General features: G+C 44.5%; 1 protein-coding gene across 1 annotated transcript in view; it reads right to left on the reverse strand.

Annotated features, from left to right (window-relative positions):
- Positions 1 to 12,278, reverse strand: part of LOC138108680 (protein LYRIC-like) — a 31,783-nt gene extending 19,505 nt beyond the window's left edge. The window contains exons 1-3 of the mRNA XM_069011653.1: positions 11,973 to 12,278; positions 1,423 to 1,482; positions 142 to 232 (exon numbers count right to left, since the gene is read on the reverse strand). Coding sequence (XP_068867754.1) covers positions 142 to 232; positions 1,423 to 1,482; positions 11,973 to 12,278 — 457 coding nt within the window. The remainder of the gene's footprint in view (positions 1 to 141; positions 233 to 1,422; positions 1,483 to 11,972) is intronic.
- Positions 12,279 to 20,441: the final 8,163 nt, after the last annotated feature.

Below are 20,441 nucleotides of genomic sequence, written 5' to 3' on the forward strand. Positions count from 1 at the left end.
AAATAACTCTCAAACTGGCAGCTTTTCGCACTAACACAGAACTCTAGAATAGTAGAGAAGACCTCCCTTTTGACATATTTTATCCCATGTTATTATTTGGTCATATGCATTAGATAACAGAAGAATCAGATCTTTTGTTACCTTCCTCCTCTTGCAGTTTGTCTTTTTCCACAGAAAGCAGATCTTTTGGCACTTCCTTGTTCGAGCACTGGGTTTTCCTCTTCTTCTTAGGCTACAGTATTCATGAGATACACAGCAGAAAGATAAAACAAGTATTTGTGACATTTCATCCAGAAGAAAAAAAGTCAGGGCAGTAGTTTCAAAATGGAGGCAACCCATGATACTCAGAAAGAGCAGGGGACTGCTGGATTCTTTGAGTGTGTGCAAAAGCCTTCCTGAGCAGATTTAATTGCAAATTCCAAACAAATAAATGCTATTGTTTTGGACCTAAAAATCTTATCTGCCAGATTAGAAAGTTCACATTTTAATTCAGGTACCTCCTCTATAGTAAGACTTGCATTCATCGTTCTTAAGTCCTAATGTTCTTCCTGTGAAGGAGGAAAGTCTAAAGTATTTACCCACTTTAAAATCCAGAATGCTGAAATCAAGAGTTAGGATCCTGTCAATGCTTTATAAAAACCCCCAACCCCTCACACACACACATACACACACACTGCCCCCCCAAACCATGGAACAGCCTGTTTTTAATGAAGGCATCTGTAGTTTACACTAATCTGAAAGGGCACAGGAGTAGCTGAGGCCATTTTCATACAGCTTGATGAAACTAACCTTAAACCATCAATTTTGAATGCTCTAGTTTAAACACAGTGGTTCTTGACTTTTCCAAGGTGGGAAACCCCTGCCAGAAACACAGGCTCAGGTGCTGCTCCTCACTCAGAATCACAAAATCACAGAATGGTTTGGCAGACACCTTAAAGATCATTCAGTTCCCACCCCCTACCATGGGTAGGGACACCTTCCACCAGACCAGGCTGCTCAAAGCCCCATCCAGCCTGGCCTTGAACACAAGGGGCAGCCACAGCTTCTCTGGGAAACTTGTAAAACTTGCTGCAAAGACTTGGAAGCTCTTTAGAGCATCAACCTCTTCCTCCACATCTGTACAAGTGCTCAATGCCCCCTTAAAGACACCCAAGGAAATGTCCCTGTTGGAGCTGGAACAGAAATACAGGAGATCCCACCCAGCACCCACTTCTGGGCTTGGATGATGAGACCATCTCCCTTGTGGTGGCAGTGACAAGCACTACAGTGTGACTGTGCCAGAAAATTACGTGGTCTGATATTCCTAAATCATCTCTTAAGTGCAGCAAACCCAGGAAGAACAAATTACCTTAAAAAATGAACATTCTTAAAACAACTGTCTCTTGAAAGACAATACATAAACTCTAAAACTCTTGCTGGTACCTTGAGGAGCTTTTTCTCTCTGATGTTGACTGATGTGATAAGATGGCCATTCACTGGAACCTAGGAGATGGACAATAAAAAAATGCATTATAGTACATATACATGCATGTGTGTGTATGTGTAAATATAAATATATTTATTTCAATACCTCCCTATAATACATTTAATAGTCTGAAAGATACAGCTAAGTAACCCCCTGTATGAATCTGGGCTAGAATTTGTGGCCTTGTTCCAACTGGAGTAATTTATTTCAAATTAATTAGTGTATGCTAAGCCATTATGAATGTAAATCCAGAAACTCCACAAAGATTTATTCCAAAGCAGACATATTTGTCGTTTATCATAAGATTTGTCTAGGATCAAAGTTGTTTTTCAAATAGGGTAAGCCTGTCTTAAAAAACCAGCATAGACAGGAGAAGGCTTATTTTAATTCTTGTTTACCAGTTGGGGTGGACCTTATGTTCCCTCTCAAGTCTATCTGACCAACTAAAAGAATAGATTTTATCCTACCTAGATCCTGTAAAGTAAACATTAAATGTTTAAGGACTTTTCAAATTATAGTTTGATTATTGTCTCAGCTGTCTCAGAATCCCCCAGGAATTGCCAGCCACCAGCTACAGGGATGGGAGGGTGTAAATCTGCAGCTGAGACAGCAAGGGCTGTGCCAGCAAGGGCCACTGCACACTGTGCAGAGCCAGCAGCATCCAAGACAAGGCAGAAGCTCCCTCCACAGGTGCCTCTGTTTCCCCCTGACAGACACAGGACCTCGTTGCTGGATGTATGGCACTTCTCTGCCTTACCCAGGTTGCTGTCCTTGTGCAGTGCAGCCACTGCTCAGCACTGCCCAGGCTTCCTTCAGCCCATCAGACCTGTTGGGCTGCCCAGCTGATCCCACAGCTCCCAGCAGGGAGCCTGACCCAGGCTGTCACCCTAATCCCCAATCCATCCTACTCCACCTGGGGCTAGGGGATCCCTGGCAGGTGAAGGCAGCCCTGCCCAGAGCAAAACTCATCTGATCCCTCTTGAATTCTGGTGCCCACTGTCCTCTCAGGGAAGGGAAGCCTGCTGATGCTTCCTCCTGTCTTCTCCTCTCCTCTCTCACAAGTCATCTCTGTCCCTGAGACACTTTGGCAGTGATTAGCTACCAGCAGATGTAATCCTGTGGGTGACTGTCCATGTCTGTCCCCAGCAGACCCAGTGGGGCTGCAGTCCTTCAGACTCTTAATGCTCATCTCTTTGATATTTTGGGGATTTTAGAGCTATTCTTCACAAGTCTCAGGAAGTTCTGGTTTGAAGTGCATGACAGACACCTGTATGCTGGCAAATGCTTCATCCCTGGAGGTGCTTGCTTGGAATCCCAGACTGGTTACAGGTGCACGGTGGACATGCACCCAGCAGGCTGGTGTTCATCCCATGTTCCACAATTATTAGGAGAGGAAGCCCCAAAATCGTGGGCTTTGCACACAGACAATACTGATTCTGGGTCTTCCAGTAAAACATCACAGTAACGGGAGGCAAAACCCCTGCCTGTCATAGCAGTAATTCCACCAGCTTCACATTAGAAGCTTAAGCCAAAATGGTCCACATCTCCTCTGTCTCCCTTGGCTGTCAAACGCAAACAATATAATTGTTTACAATTATGTTATTCTGAACATTAGTAAAATAATTACTTCCCAGTTAAAACCCAGCAACATTTGTTAATAGCTAGCAAGGCTGTCTTGTTTCTTCCCATGGGCTCTCTCATCTAAGACTCTCAGGTTCATTTACTAAAGGCACTCCATAAACCCCACCACAAAACAAACCATTTTCCATCTCCTGCTCTGCTCAAGGAAAAAATCCCACTCCACCTGCAACAGAGAGGGAAGCAGCCTCTCACATATGATGTGGGATATAAAATACAAAACCAAGGGCATTTTGGTGAAAATTTGAACCACGTAGATATGGAAAATCTTGAGCTCATACTTCTTTCTTTCTCAGCATATGCTTCTCTCCATTTAAATATGTGAAAATACAAACAGATCTTGTCTCAGTGGACAACAATTCCTATGCAATGCAGAATGTTGGGGCAGTGACTTTCCATTCTATGACAGAGAACTTCAGGAAAACTGAATTTTATTGGATGAATGCAAGAAGAGATGACTGGGGGAAGCTACACAATATGTGAGTGGAATATTCCTTCCTAATATCATCAAACCCTGGTGATTTCCCAGTTTTCATAATGAAATCTTCACAGTTTCCTGAAGGCTTTGCAAATGGACCTCCCAAGTGAAGGCACTTTGAGCAAGACTGCCACCATGGGCACAGAAATAGCAACACCAGCTTAGGAGGCAAAGAGGAGGATGCTTTTTCGCCTTCTTTCAGACACACAGATAAGAGGGTAAGAGACATCCCACCTCCTGTTAGCCTCTCTTTATATCAAGATGCTTCTGCAAGCATGAGGGAACTAACTACAGGCAGAGACAAGGAGACGTCAGGATTAAGGACATGAAACTGCCTTCCTCCCCAGGCTGGCATAAGCAAGCACAGCCCGAGGCTGTACAGAGCCCTCACACAGGCAAGGAGAGCTCCAGAGGGAAAATGTTGAGTGCAATAGAGGACTAGGGAAGATGCAAACTGTATTGGGTCTGACAGACTTGTCTCAGGTGGGGCAGAATCACATTCCTGGACCTTCTTTCCATATAAATGACAAGCAAGCAAGGAGCTGGGAAAATTGCAGCCGTTTGTTTTAACGCTTTGCCAACCTGACTGCTGCATACTTTTACCAGACAAGCACAACATTTGCTACTTAAATGATTTTAATCTGCTAGACAAACATCCCCCTCTCTCTCCATCACTGACTAGGTACTGTTGACAGTCATTTACTATGTTCCAGGGGTCTTCATGATGACTGAGTGGCTATTCAGCCCTAAGTGCCCACCTGGGACTCCTTAACCTTGCTGCATCCTTCCTAACGATCAGCTGAGTGCAAAAAAATACCAAACCTGACCACTGACTGATGCTCAGCAAAAAGCCCACCACTCTGGTGATGCTCTTTCGAACCTGAAATATTTCTTGCTTCTTTGCCATTCTTCAGTAATAGCATCAACTCCCTTCCTTTCATCACCAAGAATTTTTACTGAGTTCTACTTCCTTTCAGTGGAAATGTATTATGTTAGCCTGACCTTTTGTATTAAATCCTGCCCTTATCCAACCCTTTTTCAGGCAGTAAACTGGCTGTGTGGCTGAGGAACCCCACCCTGTCCTATTCTTCTCTTTTGAAGCCCTTAGGGTAGGGGATTAGTCATGCCTCTTTATCGTGCCATTTGGCCACTATGAAAAGGAAAAAGGAATTTTCATTATTTTATTTCGTTTAACCTAATGGAATCATTAAAGAGAAATTAATATTGTCAGGGAAATTTTTTTCTTAATGAAAAATGTAGTTTTGTACAGGGGAAACACATCTGAACCCACCACATTAAGTGACTATATTAAGTCTTAAGTGCAATTCCAAATACATCAAATACATGCAGAGAAACAGAATCAGGACTTTTAGTGGAATCAGACTTAGCATATTAATTTCTACTCACATTCTGTGGAACAATAGAAAGATTATTTTTAGTTCATGGACATTTGGTTCATGACCCAGTGGAACAGGATTTCCCCCCCCACCCCCTGCCTTTTTTTCACTTTTTTATGTAACTTAAGGTTATATTTCTGATGATTGCTCTGAAACTAGCAATTTCTGGTTCTCTTGAGCTAGTGCTTAATTTATTTTATGCTGTTAATATAGTTCTACGTAAAGTCACAAAGAAAGGAGGCAAAGTGATACATCTCCAAGTGCTAAAAAGACTGGGTTTAATTATTAGTATATAAACCTTGTATTCAAAGCCATAAAGCTGTACCCCTAGAGACTTACCTTTATGCATTTCAATAGTTTTGTCAGGCTAGTCATTTTTATAAAACCCACCACCTTTGTGTCTATCAGATCAGGCAGCCTGCTTTCACATCTCAGTGCCACCAACCGGTTAGAGGATTAATTAAAAATTACGTGAATATATCAGCTTCAAGTTCACTAACTGCCCTTTTTCCCTCTTGGGGAAGGTGCTTAAAGTTGCCTTCCTTAGGAAGGCATGGAAAGGTTTGCCCAGTAGAGGGATACTAAGACAAAATAAACTCAGCCCATGAAACCCAAAGGGAGCTATTATATGCTTCACACACTGGAAATAAGGGAATTCATTTAAGAACATGAAAAAAGATTCAGAAAATTGTTTTCAGCCACCACTTTCAGAAAACTCAAATTAAGTGGGTTGGACACTGGAAATGAAAGGAAGCAAAACTACCCCATTCTGGCAGGGGGTCTGTGAACACAAAACCATTTCCAGATTTAAGAAATACTTCAATTAAATTGTTTCTTAGTGCTCATTTCCAGTGAAAAAAAATGGGTTTTTTTTCCCTTTATGTTACAACACAAGATAAATATGGTGGATTTAGGCCAAAAGGCAATACTGGTATGACAAAAGTAACACCAACATGCACTAAATTAAAAAAATAAGGGAGGGGGTGAGAGAAAAGAACAAAAAGAAAAGGACTTTCTAAGCAAGCAATAAATAACCTCCCTTAAACACGCTCTGTTATAACAACTCTATCACTGCACTGTACTGTATAACTGTATAACTGTATAACTGTATAACTGAACTGTATCACTGCACTCCAGCTTTCTCAGTAGATCTTCAACAAGCTAAAAAATGAGCAGGAAGTCTTCATCCCTCTCAGCATCCTCTGGAAGACCCGGTCCTTGCTCCCTACACTCCATGCTATGAGTCAGATACTTGCAGCACCACTCGCAGTTCACTCTTGGCTCTCTGCAGATGGGTTCTTGTCTCCTGTGCACAGAAGCAGGGGCTGGGCCACAGGGTGAGCAAACCCAAGTGCTGCTGCTGTGGCCAGACAGGAGCTCGCATTTCCCCATCCTCAGTCCATGGGCAGTCAGGGAGACAAACGTGTTGGGAAATAAAGCAGTGCTGGGTTTCATTAATTCTGATTCAGAGTTCCGTAAATGGAAGCAGACATCCTGGCCAGTCTGGCTTTGCCACATGGTCTGTCCTGATGATGGACTTCGCTCTGGGAGACTTATTCCCTAAACCAATGGGAACCAGGTGAATGGGAAAAGACAAGCCTGCATTTGTCAGAGGAAAAAGGAAGGGGTTTAGGCAGAGGCAGAGGCCACCAGAGAAACAGGAAAGTACCAGATTCAAAGAAAATTACTCATTCAGTCCTAACAGCTAGAGAAAGGACAACACAATGGCAATTTCTGCTGAGGTGACAATGAAAAGCCAAAAAAATACATATTGGGTTTGTTAGCATAGGAAACTGAGTGGCTCTCCATGCATGGCAGAAGAACATAAAAGAACTTCTTTGGGACATGGCTGCTCACAACACTACGCAGACATATCTGCAAAGGGGGTGGAAAAGAGAGCAGAATCTTGGTCTGTGATCAATACCGTAAGTACTAATAATCTTATTATTAATAGCTATTATTGGTATGTCATAATGCAAAGTTTTCCCTGGCAAAATTACTTCAGACAAATGTGTTCCCAGTAGGAAAGAAGAGTCTGTTGGAAAGGAAAACTATGTGGGAAACACATGCAATGAATAAACAGAATTATATGAGAACTACACACTACGGATATGTGAAATTTCCCTTTCCCTTAAGGCACCTACCATAGCAAAGAAAGGGGTGGTTCTCCCGTCAAATGGATGCTCCAAGAACCTTGTGGAAAAGGACTTGGGCCATCAGCACAGAAAACCCATTCCTCTGCACACATTCCCAGGGATGAAGTTGCTTGTAGGGAACTTGACCCCTTGACCACAAACACAGGTTGATGACAAGAAGTGGGAGCCAGGACTGCATATGTAGCCACTCATATCCAAAAGCAATTGCAAGAGAAAATGTAGGGAAACAGCCTTAAGATGATGCTGCCTACATTATATATCCTCCTGCTGGCCAGCCTTCCCTGGACACATGAGAAGCCACACAGCAGCCAGAAACATGAGGAGCTGACAGGAACCTGCCTCAGTTCAGCTGCTCTCATCATCTGGGGATAAAAACATATCTGGGGAAAGAGTTTCTGCAGCGTGAGTTCTGTTGTGAGGAGGGATGAAAAAATGAGTTTCCTGGGATCTTCTATTCTGATTAATTAGAGCACCATCTCAACAAGGGATAAAGGCTCAATTTTAAGGAGTAAATTACCAAACTCCAACACCTTCCAAGATACTTTCAAAATCATTTCTCATCCAAGACAGCTGTATTAAAATAATTGTGCAACTCTGTTGCATTCTCATGAAGAATAGTGTGTAACCTGAAAGGGTAAAAGAAAAGGTCTATTTGCAAAGCTCTGGAGCCGAAGGGATGGATCTGTTGTTCTGGTACTGTTAAGCAATCCTGCAAGATGAAAAAAGTATCACCAGTTTATAAAGACACTTCTGAAAGACAGAAAGCTTTCTTTTGGAATGTATCAGATAGTACATATTTTTAGAAACTGCCTAAGGAAGATGATGTCACTGCATTTGTAAAAAATGCTCTTCTTTGCAACTGACCAATTTGCAGAACAACCCAAAAACTTTGAATAAACACAAATCCCCAAACTCAGCAGCTGTCCTATTCAGATCAGTTGGCTTCCAGCAAGTTTCATTAGCAATTTCCCAAAAGAAATTAGGGAAAAGGCAATTCTGAAAAAGACTAAACACACTCAGCATAATTTCTAGAGGGTTTTTTTGGTGTGCGTGGCTGTGTGACAACAGCCAGAATGTAACTTGTTTTGTGTGTTGCATATGAGATCACATTCCAAATGTGTTTGTGTGATTGTGTGGAGGCCATGTACCCATTTGAACAGAGCGGTGGGTGAGAGGCTGGACATGACCTGGCCATGTGCTCGCACAGCCCAGAAATCCAGTTGTGTCCTAGGCTGCATCCAAAGCACCAGGTGAGGGGGGATTCTGCCCCTCTGCCCTGCCCTACCTGCAGTGCTGCATCCAGCCCTGGGGTCCCAGCACAGCAAGGACGTGGACCTGTTTGAGCAAGTCCAGAGGAGGGTCACCAAGATGATCAGAGGGATGGAGCACCTCTGCTATGAAGAAAGGCTGAGAGAATTGGGATTGTTCAGCCTGGAAAAGAGAAGACTTCAGGGTGACTGTCCTGGTTCTGGACAGGGCAGGGCTAATTTTTTCAGAAATTGAAACGGAGCATGGCCAGGACCTGGAGGTCATTCTATCCCACCTTACAGTCATTGCCAGGGGTGCCAGGGGAAGGGGACTCTCTTCTGGGGAGAAAGGGTTCCTTCCAGTCTGGTATTGTCTATTGTCAAGGGGTTTCTGTATGAACCATTTCTTTTATTGCACCTTCTGTCATTAGTATTGTTGCTGTTCCTGTTCGTTCTCTTATCTCTTATCTTGTTGCTGTTTCCAGTAAATTGATCTTATTCCATTTAGTGATCTTTACCTTTTGTGCCTCCAATTCTCAACTCCATCCTGCTGCAGGTGGGAGGGGAAAAGCTGGGGAGCAGGAAAGAGCAGCATGTGGTTTTGGAGAGTCTTGGTGGGGGCACTAATCTGGGGACTCCCATTCCTAAACCATGACAGTGATCCAACTGAGGCCTTCCAGTATCTGAAGGGAACTTCCAGGAAAGAGAGGGCAAGATTATTTTCAAGAGCATGTAGTAAGAGGACAAGGGGGAATGAGTTCAATTTGAAAGAGAGGAGGTTTATATTAGATATCAGGAAGAAATTGCTTACTGTGAGGGTGGCGAGACACTGAAACAGGTTTCCCAGGGAAATGGTGGGTGGCCCATCCCTGGACGTATTCAAGGACAGACTGGATGGAGCTCTGAGCAACCTGCTCTAGTGGAAGGTGTCCCTGCCCATGGCAAGGGAGTTGGAACTGGATGATCTTCAAGGTCCCCTTCCAACCCAAACCATTCTATGATTCTGTGAAGGTTTGTTCAACAGACTTATCTCACATGGGCTGTGGAAGCCACTCAGCCTGGGTCTAAGAGTGCACAGTAGCTCCTGGACAGTTTCTGGCTGCCTATTGCAATGGGGATTAGGAACACACAAAGGGAAGAAGATCAGTCCTACATCAGACAACTGCAAGTAAGAGCAGATTTCATGGGAAGGCGACCTTACAGCCCACCCATGGGGCAACAACTGGGAACCACTGGCAAACACGCATTCCCAAACTGAAAAAATAATTAACCGCCTAGGTTCTTTTAATTAAGATCTTGACTTATTCACCACTCCAGGATATGCAGATGTTTGGCTGCTAGGATGTATCAACACACCTGAGCACTGGAGGCAATTTGTGTCTTGGTTTCATACCACAGCAGGCAGCAGAGAGGGGCTCCCATCCTGTTATACCTGCAAACTCCATCTTATGGCATTGGCCATGTCTATGAATGGGAGAGTTTGTTATTAATAGCACCTCTGCTGCTTTGGTGGGGATTTTCATATGCAAATTTCAGCATATCAAAGGTGTTTCGCTGTTCTGGCATCCTCACATCAGCTAAGTGCCAAAGCAGCGTGCAGCGTTTTACACTTACTTAAGGAGATAAAGTTTTTTGCCTCAAGGATATGATGTTCCAAAGACAGAGACAGCATGATGGGAAATGACAAGGAGCAGTGGAGAAGAAAGGGTGGGGAAAAGAAAAAAGAGAGACAAATGGAGAAGGGAAAGGGCATGGTACCATCATGGGAGGACAAGCCTCCATTTTTCATTTTGGTATGTAAGATGCTTTTTCTGGGTTATCTATCTTTAGGATCTTTAAAGTTATTTTTCTTGATCATCGTCTTCTCATCCTCCACCTCCTCAGGACCATGTTTTCTGTACTCTGCACAATAATCAGTGGGTCTCATATAGAGGATGATGCTACTGTGTAAATGCAACTGCTAGAGCCCAGTACCTAAAGAGTAGGAATAGCTCAGCATTGGAAAAGAGATTAATGTCAGAAACAGCACATGACTGTAAAAAATTTATCCCTTCTGTTTATCCTTCCTCTTGTTTGGTTTCTGTTACTCAGGCCTGTGAGATGTACATCTCTGACTAGAAGATATCTATTCAAATCAATGTCTTCAGCTTGAACTAATAACCCTGCCACCATCACAGCACCTGGATTGTCTCTGACACATTTCTGTTCATGAAGAATAAAATCACTTATTTTATAGCACACATAAAAAAATCCTTGCAAATTCATTTTGTTTGTTTTTCTCAGAAATGAGACCTAGGAGATAATAGTAACAGATTAAACAATAAGGTGGGTGTCTCCCCTTATTGGTGGCTCTGGAAAATTTTCATTCATTCTGCAGCCAACTCAAGTTATCTAGTATAGACGATTATAAAGCTATAATAAAATTGTTACTGAAATCTCTCTTCACCCCTTGACACAGGCAGCTCTGTTCAGATTGCTTTTGGATTAATTGTTCTTTACTAATTTGGGGTACTGGTACTGTCAGGTCGAGGTTCTGCTCTGACCGATGAAAGGAAAAATGCCCTAAAATGGGACAGTTTATTAAAAGAGAACTATAATACAACTAAAAGCTAAAACTTCAGGACAAAATAATAAACCCTTGAAAACTAGTGTTACAATGGAAAGCCTGACACATTTTTGTTCCTGAGGAACAAAACCACTTATTTTATAGCACACTTTAGAAAAATCCTTCAAATTCATTTTGTTTGCCTTTCTCAGAAATGAGACCTAGGAGATAATAGTAACAGATCAACATGTTAAAAAAAGCTCGATGTATTAATTTTAAGTACATACTTATGTTTGGTAAGTTATTCTGAGAGCTTTACTTTCCATATTGCAGTGCCTCAGTGAAACTGTTTTCTGTAATTTACACTGAGGTTTTCTGCTACAGACAGCTTACAGCATGTCAAAGCAACAGAGTCATGACAATGTCATGCAGAAACTTCAATACTGTGCATGAAATTAAACTCACAGCATATATTCAACAGGGTGGCCATGGTCATAAGCTCACAGACACGTATTAATGCAATTACAGCAGAGCTTTGATTAGGAGTAAATATACACCATTAGCATATTGTGTTAACACCGTAGTATGGATACTATTCTTGTATATTCCTTCTTAATATGATGGACATTAACTGCAGTTTTCTTAATTCCCTGCAAAGAGGATCAATCTCATATGGAGTTAATGACTCAGACAAAGCCAGTGCCAGCAACCCCCAGCCAGGTGCTCGGGCAACCTGCTGCCTTGCACTGTCATCTTGATGGCACCACAGGGTTCAGCGGGGAATGCTGAGCCCACTCACCCCTAAGTCACACCGAGAGGTTCGGGACGGTGCGTCTCTGGGCGGGACGGGGTGAGATGGGATGAGACAGGGTGAGCTGGGATGGCAGCAGCCCGGTGGGGCCGGACTCAGAGGGTGCAGACCGGGCTGTCTGCAGGGCTGTTCTCCGCGCGACAGGCAGGACGAAAAGGTGCCGGGGAGGAGAGAGGGAAGGATGCTCGTCCCGTCCCGGGGAGCGGGCCAGGCGCGAACCCCGCACTGACCTTACCTGCGCCGTGCGCCTTTGTTCCTCCGGCTGCCGCGCCGGCAGCGCCCCGGCCGCCCGGCCGCCGGCCCCCGCGGGGCCACCCTCCTCCTCCTCCGCCTCTTCCTCCTCCTCCTCCTCCTCCTCCTGCGCCTCCCCGGCGGCGCGGCGGCGGGGGGCTCCCGGCGCGGCCCCTCGGTCCCGCAGCCCCCGCAGGACGAGCAGCGCGGCCGCGGCGGCCGCCAGCACCAGCGCCGGCCAGAGCAGCGCCAGCAGCCGCCCCGGCAGCTCCCCCGCGCCCAGCGCCAGCCGCGCCGCCGGCCCCAGCATGGCCGCGCCGGCCCTGCCGCTGCCCCCGGCGGGGATGCTCCGCTCGCTCCGCTCGCTCCGCTCCCAAAGTTGGTGCCGGAGCCGCGCTCGCCGCCGCCGCCCGGAGCGGCACCAGCGCGGCTGCGGAGCGGCGCGGGCGGGGGACCGGCCGGCCGGGGCGGGGGATGCGGGGGGGCCCGGGGGGCGCGGACACGTCGGTGCTTACGGGAGCCTCGTGGCGAAGGGCGGGTGCGCCGTGCGGGGGGGGAGGGGGGCGGGAATGGGACCCCGGGCGCGGCCGATCGCTGGTGAGGGGGAAGGAAGGGGTTAATACATGGAATGGGTCTTCCTGTGGAAGGATGAGAGTGGTACACGATGAAAGGTGAAGGCGATGTGATTCGAAGCAGCGGAGCTGCGGGCAGCAGCGTTGGTTTGAGAGCAGATGTTTGGCCGAGGATCGGGGTATGCAGGGATGCTCACAAGTGATGCTTTTCTGCAAAATTCCCCAGTTAGACAGAGTAGTTTTTAGCGATGTACTTCTGTTGCCAGGCAGCGTTACAAACATGTCGTTATCGAGCACCATCGCTGTGATGATGACAAGAGCTGCCATGTAACGCAGCGCGAGATGCGCTCTCATCTCGGGCTGATCCTCGGAGAAACAGCGTTTTACCGCCGCCAGCAGAACGCGGAGCAGAGCGCCTCGAACCACAGACCTCTTTGCCCTGCAGGATGGAAAATTTCTCCAGCCACCTGATGAATAAGTGCAGATGATGCTCTCAGAAAGTCTGTTTTCGAAGTCACCGAGTTTTTTTAAAGTGGAATGCTGAGTTTTGCCTTGGTCAAAGTAGAGGGACAACCTCTGAGCAATAAAATAAACGTTGAATAGCAGTGAAGGGAAGGAGCGTGCTCCTTGTTCTCTCAGCATTGTTGTGTCTCGCACCTGGCACAAACACAGTGGGACTTACCAGGAGCCATTGCTACAAAAAAACCCAAACAATAAAGAGATAGTAAATAAAGCTTATTTAACTAAAACAGCATAAAAAGTCATATTTGTAGTAAAGCCAGCACAGAGAAAAGGCTGTTAAGGGAATGGCTTTTATCTGTCATGGCTTTATTTCACACCCAGCAGGGATTGCTCTCTCTTGAGTGTGGATCCAAGTGCTGGAGCTCAAACTCAAACCCACTGAAAACATGGATTTCTTTTGGGGAAGGTTCATTATCCATCCTTCCATTGGATTTCCAACTCTTCAGGGATGAAAGATTTATTATTCCCATGTCCTAGGCCTAATTACAATTATTCCTAAACAAGTCTAGGTTTTGAAAGCACAATGAGGTGTTTATAGCACTCTAGAAATTTTCAGATGAAATACAAGAGGATTGTGGATAAAATGATGTGCTGAATGGTCTTATGGGGAGAAAAAGGTTTTGGGAGGGAGGGAGAAATGCTTTATACGTAGGAGAGAGCTGTGGGGGTATGGTGCTACTTCAAATACTGTTGCAGGGATAGGAGGCTTCTGCTTAAACATGGATCCCACAAGTTATCATTTTCTGTCTGTATCTCATGTTGCCTATCTTCTAAAATTCAGCGCTGAATAATCTTGTGGTCTAAAACCTCAGGAATTTGAGTGGTTTTGTTCCTAGGCCTGATACTGACGTCTTGTGAGAATATGTCTGTCCTGCACCCATCTGAAGCCCTGAGCTGATAACTGAGTAATCATGTTCAAGTGTCAGAGACAGGGGGACTTCCTCCATAGTTAAAAATGGCAGTTATGTGGTTAGTTTAGATATTTCTCTTTTATTTTTTTTTCCTTATCTTGATTTTTATTTTTTACCCTTCTTGATTTCCCTGTTTGTAAAATGAAGGTACATCTCTTCAGGTCTGAGCTGTTAAAATGCATACAATCTATACCTCAGCTCATACATAAATTCACTACTTTCAGCTCATCTAAATTAGTTTGTTTTTCTTTTCCTGGGGAAACATAAGCTGAAAGACATTCCAGGAGTCAGCATTGCTTAATTGAGTATGAGATTACTGCTTTGCACCATTCCTTTCTATTTCTTTTTTTCTTCAATAGAGGCAATTACTGTGGCTGGCCTCTCATGGCATTTATTTTCAAAGATAAGCATCATCATATTAGACCTCTTTTTTTAGTATTATTACAGGCTCATTTGGCAGCATATCTCTTATAGTATTGCTCCATGAAAATAGCATAAATTATTATCATGTCATGTTACATGGAAAGACTGAAATTTTATTGCAAAAGTGAGGAGGTATTTTTCCATTTATTTGTGACATGAACTAATTGCAAATGTCCGATGGGGAGTGGTTCTCCATTCATACCTGGACAGAAAGTCCAATAATTAGGAGCTGGAACCACCTATTTGTTGTAGATCAAAATGCGGTGGATTTTCACTGACAAAATAGTGCAGACACTAATGCCTGATGGGTCCTGCTCAAATCTGTCTGCTTCTGTGCAGAGTTTGTCATTCAGGATGCTGAAATTATGAAGGTAGGCTTTGGGAAATTTTCTGGAGAAAAATCCAGTAATTAATTTTTAAATGGTTCATGAAAGCTGTTTGATTTTGACGAAATCATACGGCACTGAAAAGAAAAAAAAAAGGCAAAAATCTTGGTTTGGGCAGTTTTCATGGTAAAGGCAAACCAGAGTTTTCTAGCTGAAATTAAAGCAGAGTTTTCACTTCAATTTTCTCTTGAATTGTTAAAAAATGAAATTTTCTAAAAATGAAACAAAATTATTGTTTTAATAACATTTCACAGAAATTATAAGGTTCTGGCCTGATGTATTAACAGTAGACTTAAGGATTTTCAAACACATCAGAGATACAGAGAGGAAGCTTTTAAACTACCCCAGCAAAACCACCTTTGGAGGGGTAGTGAGGAGACCTCTTTAATCAGACTCCCTTAACTAGGAGTTCAGAAAGCTGTATCTGAAAGAAAGCAGGAGAGTTTTGTTCCTAAGCAGCTGCTCAGAAATCCCTGAGTAAGGGCAGAGCATGAGCTGTGCCTTCCCTTGGAGGAGCCATTGGTGCTGACCAGGTTGTTCAGAACAGACTCTTTGCATAGGATCACAAGGCTTTGCTTTCCCCTCTCTGAGACTTGGGGATTTGGGGTAACTGCATGGAAAACAGTGGGGCTTTGCACCAGTTCAAGTGACATGGAGCAGCCTCTGTGTTTCTGAGCCCACAGCTGGGAAAGGTTTCGGGGGAGCACTGTGCAGACGTGGGCAGGAGGATGTTTGGACATGGCTGAGATCAAAGCACAGGTCTCTGTTTCAGGCATTCGTGGGTAATGAAACCCTGAGCAAGAACGTGTCCCCCAGAAAGGCTCCTGCTGCAGGGCCCTGCTGTGGGCTGGGACCCTCCTGCTCTGCTGTAATGAAGCTCATTTGCAGGCTGAGATGATCTCACAACCTTCTTGCTTACAGGCCTGAAGGGACATTTTCACCAAATCCTGACATTCATCTGCTGATGTGCAGGACAGGTATTCAGCACATATTTGTGTAATTCACAAGCATCTCCCATTTTGCCTCTTGTCTGAAGCCCTGATGCAGCAGTGACTTTCCATGGGCATGCCTAAAGCTGATGAAGTACTGAGCCTGCTTAGCCTGTCGATGAGGAAACTGAGGAAGGTGGTAGCTGCACACTGGGCAGCAGCGTGACAATAACCAGTAATGAGAGAGGAGTGCTCTGTCTGTTCAGACTGTTCAGCTCTTTTGCACGGCTGCCCACGTGGCCAGGTACTAGCCATTAAATAAGATGATTAATTCCTTGACAAGTTGGTATCTGGCCTGGCAGTCCGGCATTTCCTTTCAGCATCTGTGGCTGCTTTGAGGAATGCAGCTTTACAGAATTTTACTAATTATCTAATAGCTTTTCAATCTCTTGTTTCAGTACAGGGAACTGCTGTTAATTAATTGCAGATCTTCGGCATACCATTCTTAACTGATTCCCCTAGTAAATATGTTTAACACTTGCCTCGGTTTCCTGTACATGATTCATTCGGTCGGTAAGTGATCCATCTTTGTTTGCTGTCAAAGTCTTTGAGTTGGAAGAGGACTTTAATCATGTTACTTGGCTTTCCTGAATAGAGAGAAGAAATGAAGTCGAAAAAGCACGCAATGGTAACACAGTCAAAGAAAAACCATGGCCTGGGTTTCTTTCACCAATAAAAAAGTTGTGTAAGCTTCAATTTCCCTTTCATTTTCATAAAGAACATACTGGAAACATCTATTCAGCCAAAGACATGAAACTAAAACAAAGAAACAAAAACATCTTGAAAGGAGGAAAGAAGGCACTTTCCCAGCTTATGCATTAATTAAGACCAGTCAAAGAAAACGGCTTCAAAGGAAGAGGAAGCCAGTGGTAAGCACGGCTGCAACTGCTTTTAATGGGCTATAGCAATGACATGCATGGCAGGCAGAGCCATAGCAGGCATCAATGCAGTAGTGGCAGTTCAAAGGCAACAGAGAAAAAGTTGGAGGCAGAACTGAAGTTGCTGAATAGTAAAATTGTTTCACTAGCAGATTTGTCAGCCACACTGTGGGACAAAGGAACTTGTTTAGCAGAACACGATCATCTTGAGAACCATAAACACTGCTGGTTTAAAGATAAAATCAAAGGCCTTGAGAGCAAAGCAGAAGGAGACATAAAAGTATGCATGACTGGCTTTCCTGGAGGTGAAGAGGTTTGCATCCCTGTCAAACAATTCAGAAAGAAGCTGTTAAGTGCCCCAGGCCACTCGCACCCTTAGCACCCACTCTTCCCCTCGGTGGAATCCTGTGCAGAGCTGCATGAATACACAGCAGGATTGGTAGGTTTTCTGCACATCTCCTCAGCAGTGGTGATTTGAGAGTCTGGCAGGAAAATTTATTGCCTTCCCCTCTAAAAAAAAAAAAAAAAAAAAAAAATCTGAGTGCCACCTACAACATACTATTATAAATATTTTATACAAGTAATAAATGGATTGTTTAGCAGCAAAAGACAGGGCTTTATTATTTTCTTTCCATGCATATTTATTCCCAGTGCTTTTCAGCCTGTGTCCCACATCCAGCTGTCTGGGAAACCAGCTGGTAATTTGCTGTTTCTTTTGACAAACACTTCAAGCTCATGCTTTAAAAACTTCCTTGGTCCCTTCATCAGCAACCAGCAGCACGTGCGCAATTTTACAGGAACATGATGTCTACAGAAAAGGGGATGTCTCTCCTTGCTTTATTGCTTTATTCTGAGCTGGCACACGACACAGGGAACGTGGAGTAAATGAGTGATGCCACACAGTTTATTGCTATCAAACACAGCATTCAGAGGGATGCAGCTGACACACTGGAGGGAAGCAATCACTACCCTCAGGGAGGCTTTAGTGTCAAAAATGTCTGAATACACATGCACGGGTAAAAGTGTGGCTTACACTGCAGTGTTCAGCAGTGTCACACTCTCACACAATCTGGGTATCAAAGGCATGGCTGTCCCTAGATGTGCTCAGATAAGCTTCACATCTGAAGAGGATCTTCCACTTTGATCTGGAGATGTGGAAGTCTGAAAAATGTACCACATCCACCACATCCTCCATGGTTTCTTCCCATGTTTAGTCATCCTCCATGTGAAAAAACCTACATCTTGTTGCTAATTTAATGTTATCTAGCTTTGGTTTCTGTGACTTGCTCTGACAGCAATATCCTTCTCATGTTCCTCCTGAGAAAGTGCTTCAGTGTCATAAGTACATTTCCTCTTAAACTCACTTTTGATAAATAAAAGATATTAAAACTCTAGTTCTGATCAAAAGGCTTTTCCAACAGGTCTCATGCTGGTTTTGGAGTCTCTTATTTTGCACATTCCCTTGACATCCTTTTTCTGCATTGTCTTATGGAGAGGTAACATTCAGCCTTTGTAACCTATTCACTTGTTCCTAGGCACATAGTAGAGAAAAGCTCTCTCAAAAGAGAGTTTAGCTCTCTTTTCCTCATCAACATATGAGGGGCACCAGTGGAGCTGGCTGCTCATGTTTTTTTCTGCTTCCTAGCCAGTTTACTAATGTCAATTAAGTATAATGTGACCCTGGTTCCTTCAAAGGAGGTGTCACAGCAAAGGGCTGAGTCTCCTCCATGGCTGGCAGTTGCCTGTGGTTTGAGGGCACGTAGGTTTGCTCTAACAAGGGCTCTGTCCTGTGAGCAGCCAGGCCAAAGAACTGGAGTAACCACAAAGAAGATTCTGGATCTGGCTTTTTAGCAGAAATCTCTATTAGCAACTAAGTCCTAAGGTTTTTCAAACTGTCATTTTGTCTAGATGCCAAGACTGTGTCCTTGAGTTGTGCCCCAAAGATCCAGACAGTCAGGATTTGTTGGGGCTGTTGCTCTTCTGCTCAGCCTGCACAAAACCCCCTCAGCCACTTGGGATAAACCCCACATTTATCATCTCCTTCCACAACCCAGGGTGCCAAGATTTCACCATAAGGCATGTGACAATGAAATAAATTACACCGATGGCTTCCCATTTTATAATTGCCATGGCAACTATATTGTAACTTAGACTGATAACATTTCATTTCTGGGGCTATATCTCTTAAAACATGGCATAATTTAGCACTCAGAGCCATCCCACCAGCCTGCCAGCCACACCATACAGCAACACATTGTTGCAGCTGTGCTACTGGAGACTCCCATGCACAGGGTTACTTGTTCTTCCACATTTCTTCCCAAGTACTGCAGCATTTCAGAAGGGGAGGCTGCATATTTGGTAGCTGTTTTTCAGAAGGGAGTACCTTGCAATTCTCTGAGTGTTTGTAGGAGTGTGTGTTTAAGCCAAATTCAAGTCCCTTAGTGGTTCCCTACACTTCAGGTTCCTTTCATGTAACATTTTTCTAAATTTAGGGTATTGAGCTTAAATTTACTGTATGAGACATCTCCAGAGATGAGATGTGTCTTTTCTCAGCCTCCAAAGACTGTGCTGCCTGCAGCTGACTGTGGTCTTTAGATACCATGCAACACATGCTACTCAAACATGCAAGCCAGGAGAATAGGATGTTTACCCAGCATGGATCAGAGGCAGTCCTATTTTTAAATCTACCTCGGGAATGTGGGAAGCAAAGTGTCTCAGGAGGAAATCCAGGCTGGAAGAGGTAGGCAGTCATACCAAGGCTCAGGTTTTTTATCTGAGTTGTGCTGCTGCTGGGCAGAGTTGTGCTGGCCTCGGGACAGGCAGGACAGGGCAGCTGGGGCAGGAGCAGGTGGCTCCATGCCCAGGTCCATCTGGCAGGTTTGTCCAGCAATGGCTGGATCCCAAGGCCTCCCTCCAGGAGGAGCTTGCTTCCCTTCATATCTTGCTCCCATCAAAGCCCTCTTGGTGAAAAACTCACAGCTACTTTTGCCTCCTGCTTTCAGCCCTCCTGTTTCATTTGTAGTCCTGCTTCTGGTCCAAGGCCCGCTCTGAGACCTCCTGAAGCCAGGAAAATTGGGAAAGATCTTCAGCATCACTTGACCTCTCTACAGCTCTCCTCTAATTAGCCTCAGGCAGTACTGGGGGAAGGCAGCTCCCATGGAAAAAGGGCTTGGTGTGGATGGCATGTCCTGTGGGAAAAACTCAGATCCTGGAAGGAAATGCTGGCTATCATTATGTCAAAGGTGTCTGCTGACACTTCATCATGTTTCTATCTGAAAATGAATAATTTGCTGTTATAAACAAATTCTAAGATGATTAAATGAAGCGGAGGAGGAACACCAATATTAGCCACATTTTCAGTCTGCAAAAGGGATTTTTTATTTGTGTTCCTGATATTTTCCATTTTATTTCTCAACTAGAAAACAAACCATGGTTTACATGACCTTTGGGGGCCATGTTCACTTCCCAACTCTGCTGGGTAATGCTGGCCAAGCTATTTCAGCTCAGGAACAAATGGCTTTGCTTTCACATCCTTTATCTTCTCATATTCTCAGATCAGCATTCCCCAAAGTCCACCAGCCCATGGTCTACAAAAGGCACCACCCCTTGCTCTCCTTGTGAGCCTCTGTTTTAACTTCTAAATGTCCTGTGCCTGTGAGTAGCACTGGGGCAAGTTCCACAAGCCATGGGCTAGTGTGGCCAGCAGGGTCAGCTAGTGTGGCCAGTGGGGTGTGCTAACATGGCCAGTGGGGTGACGTGTTGGTGCAGGAGTTGTTGATGGTAGGATGGACA

The sequence above is a fragment of the Aphelocoma coerulescens genome, chromosome 3 (assembly GCF_041296385.1).
Source record: "Aphelocoma coerulescens isolate FSJ_1873_10779 chromosome 3, UR_Acoe_1.0, whole genome shotgun sequence".
Taxonomy (NCBI): domain Eukaryota; kingdom Metazoa; phylum Chordata; class Aves; order Passeriformes; family Corvidae; genus Aphelocoma; species Aphelocoma coerulescens.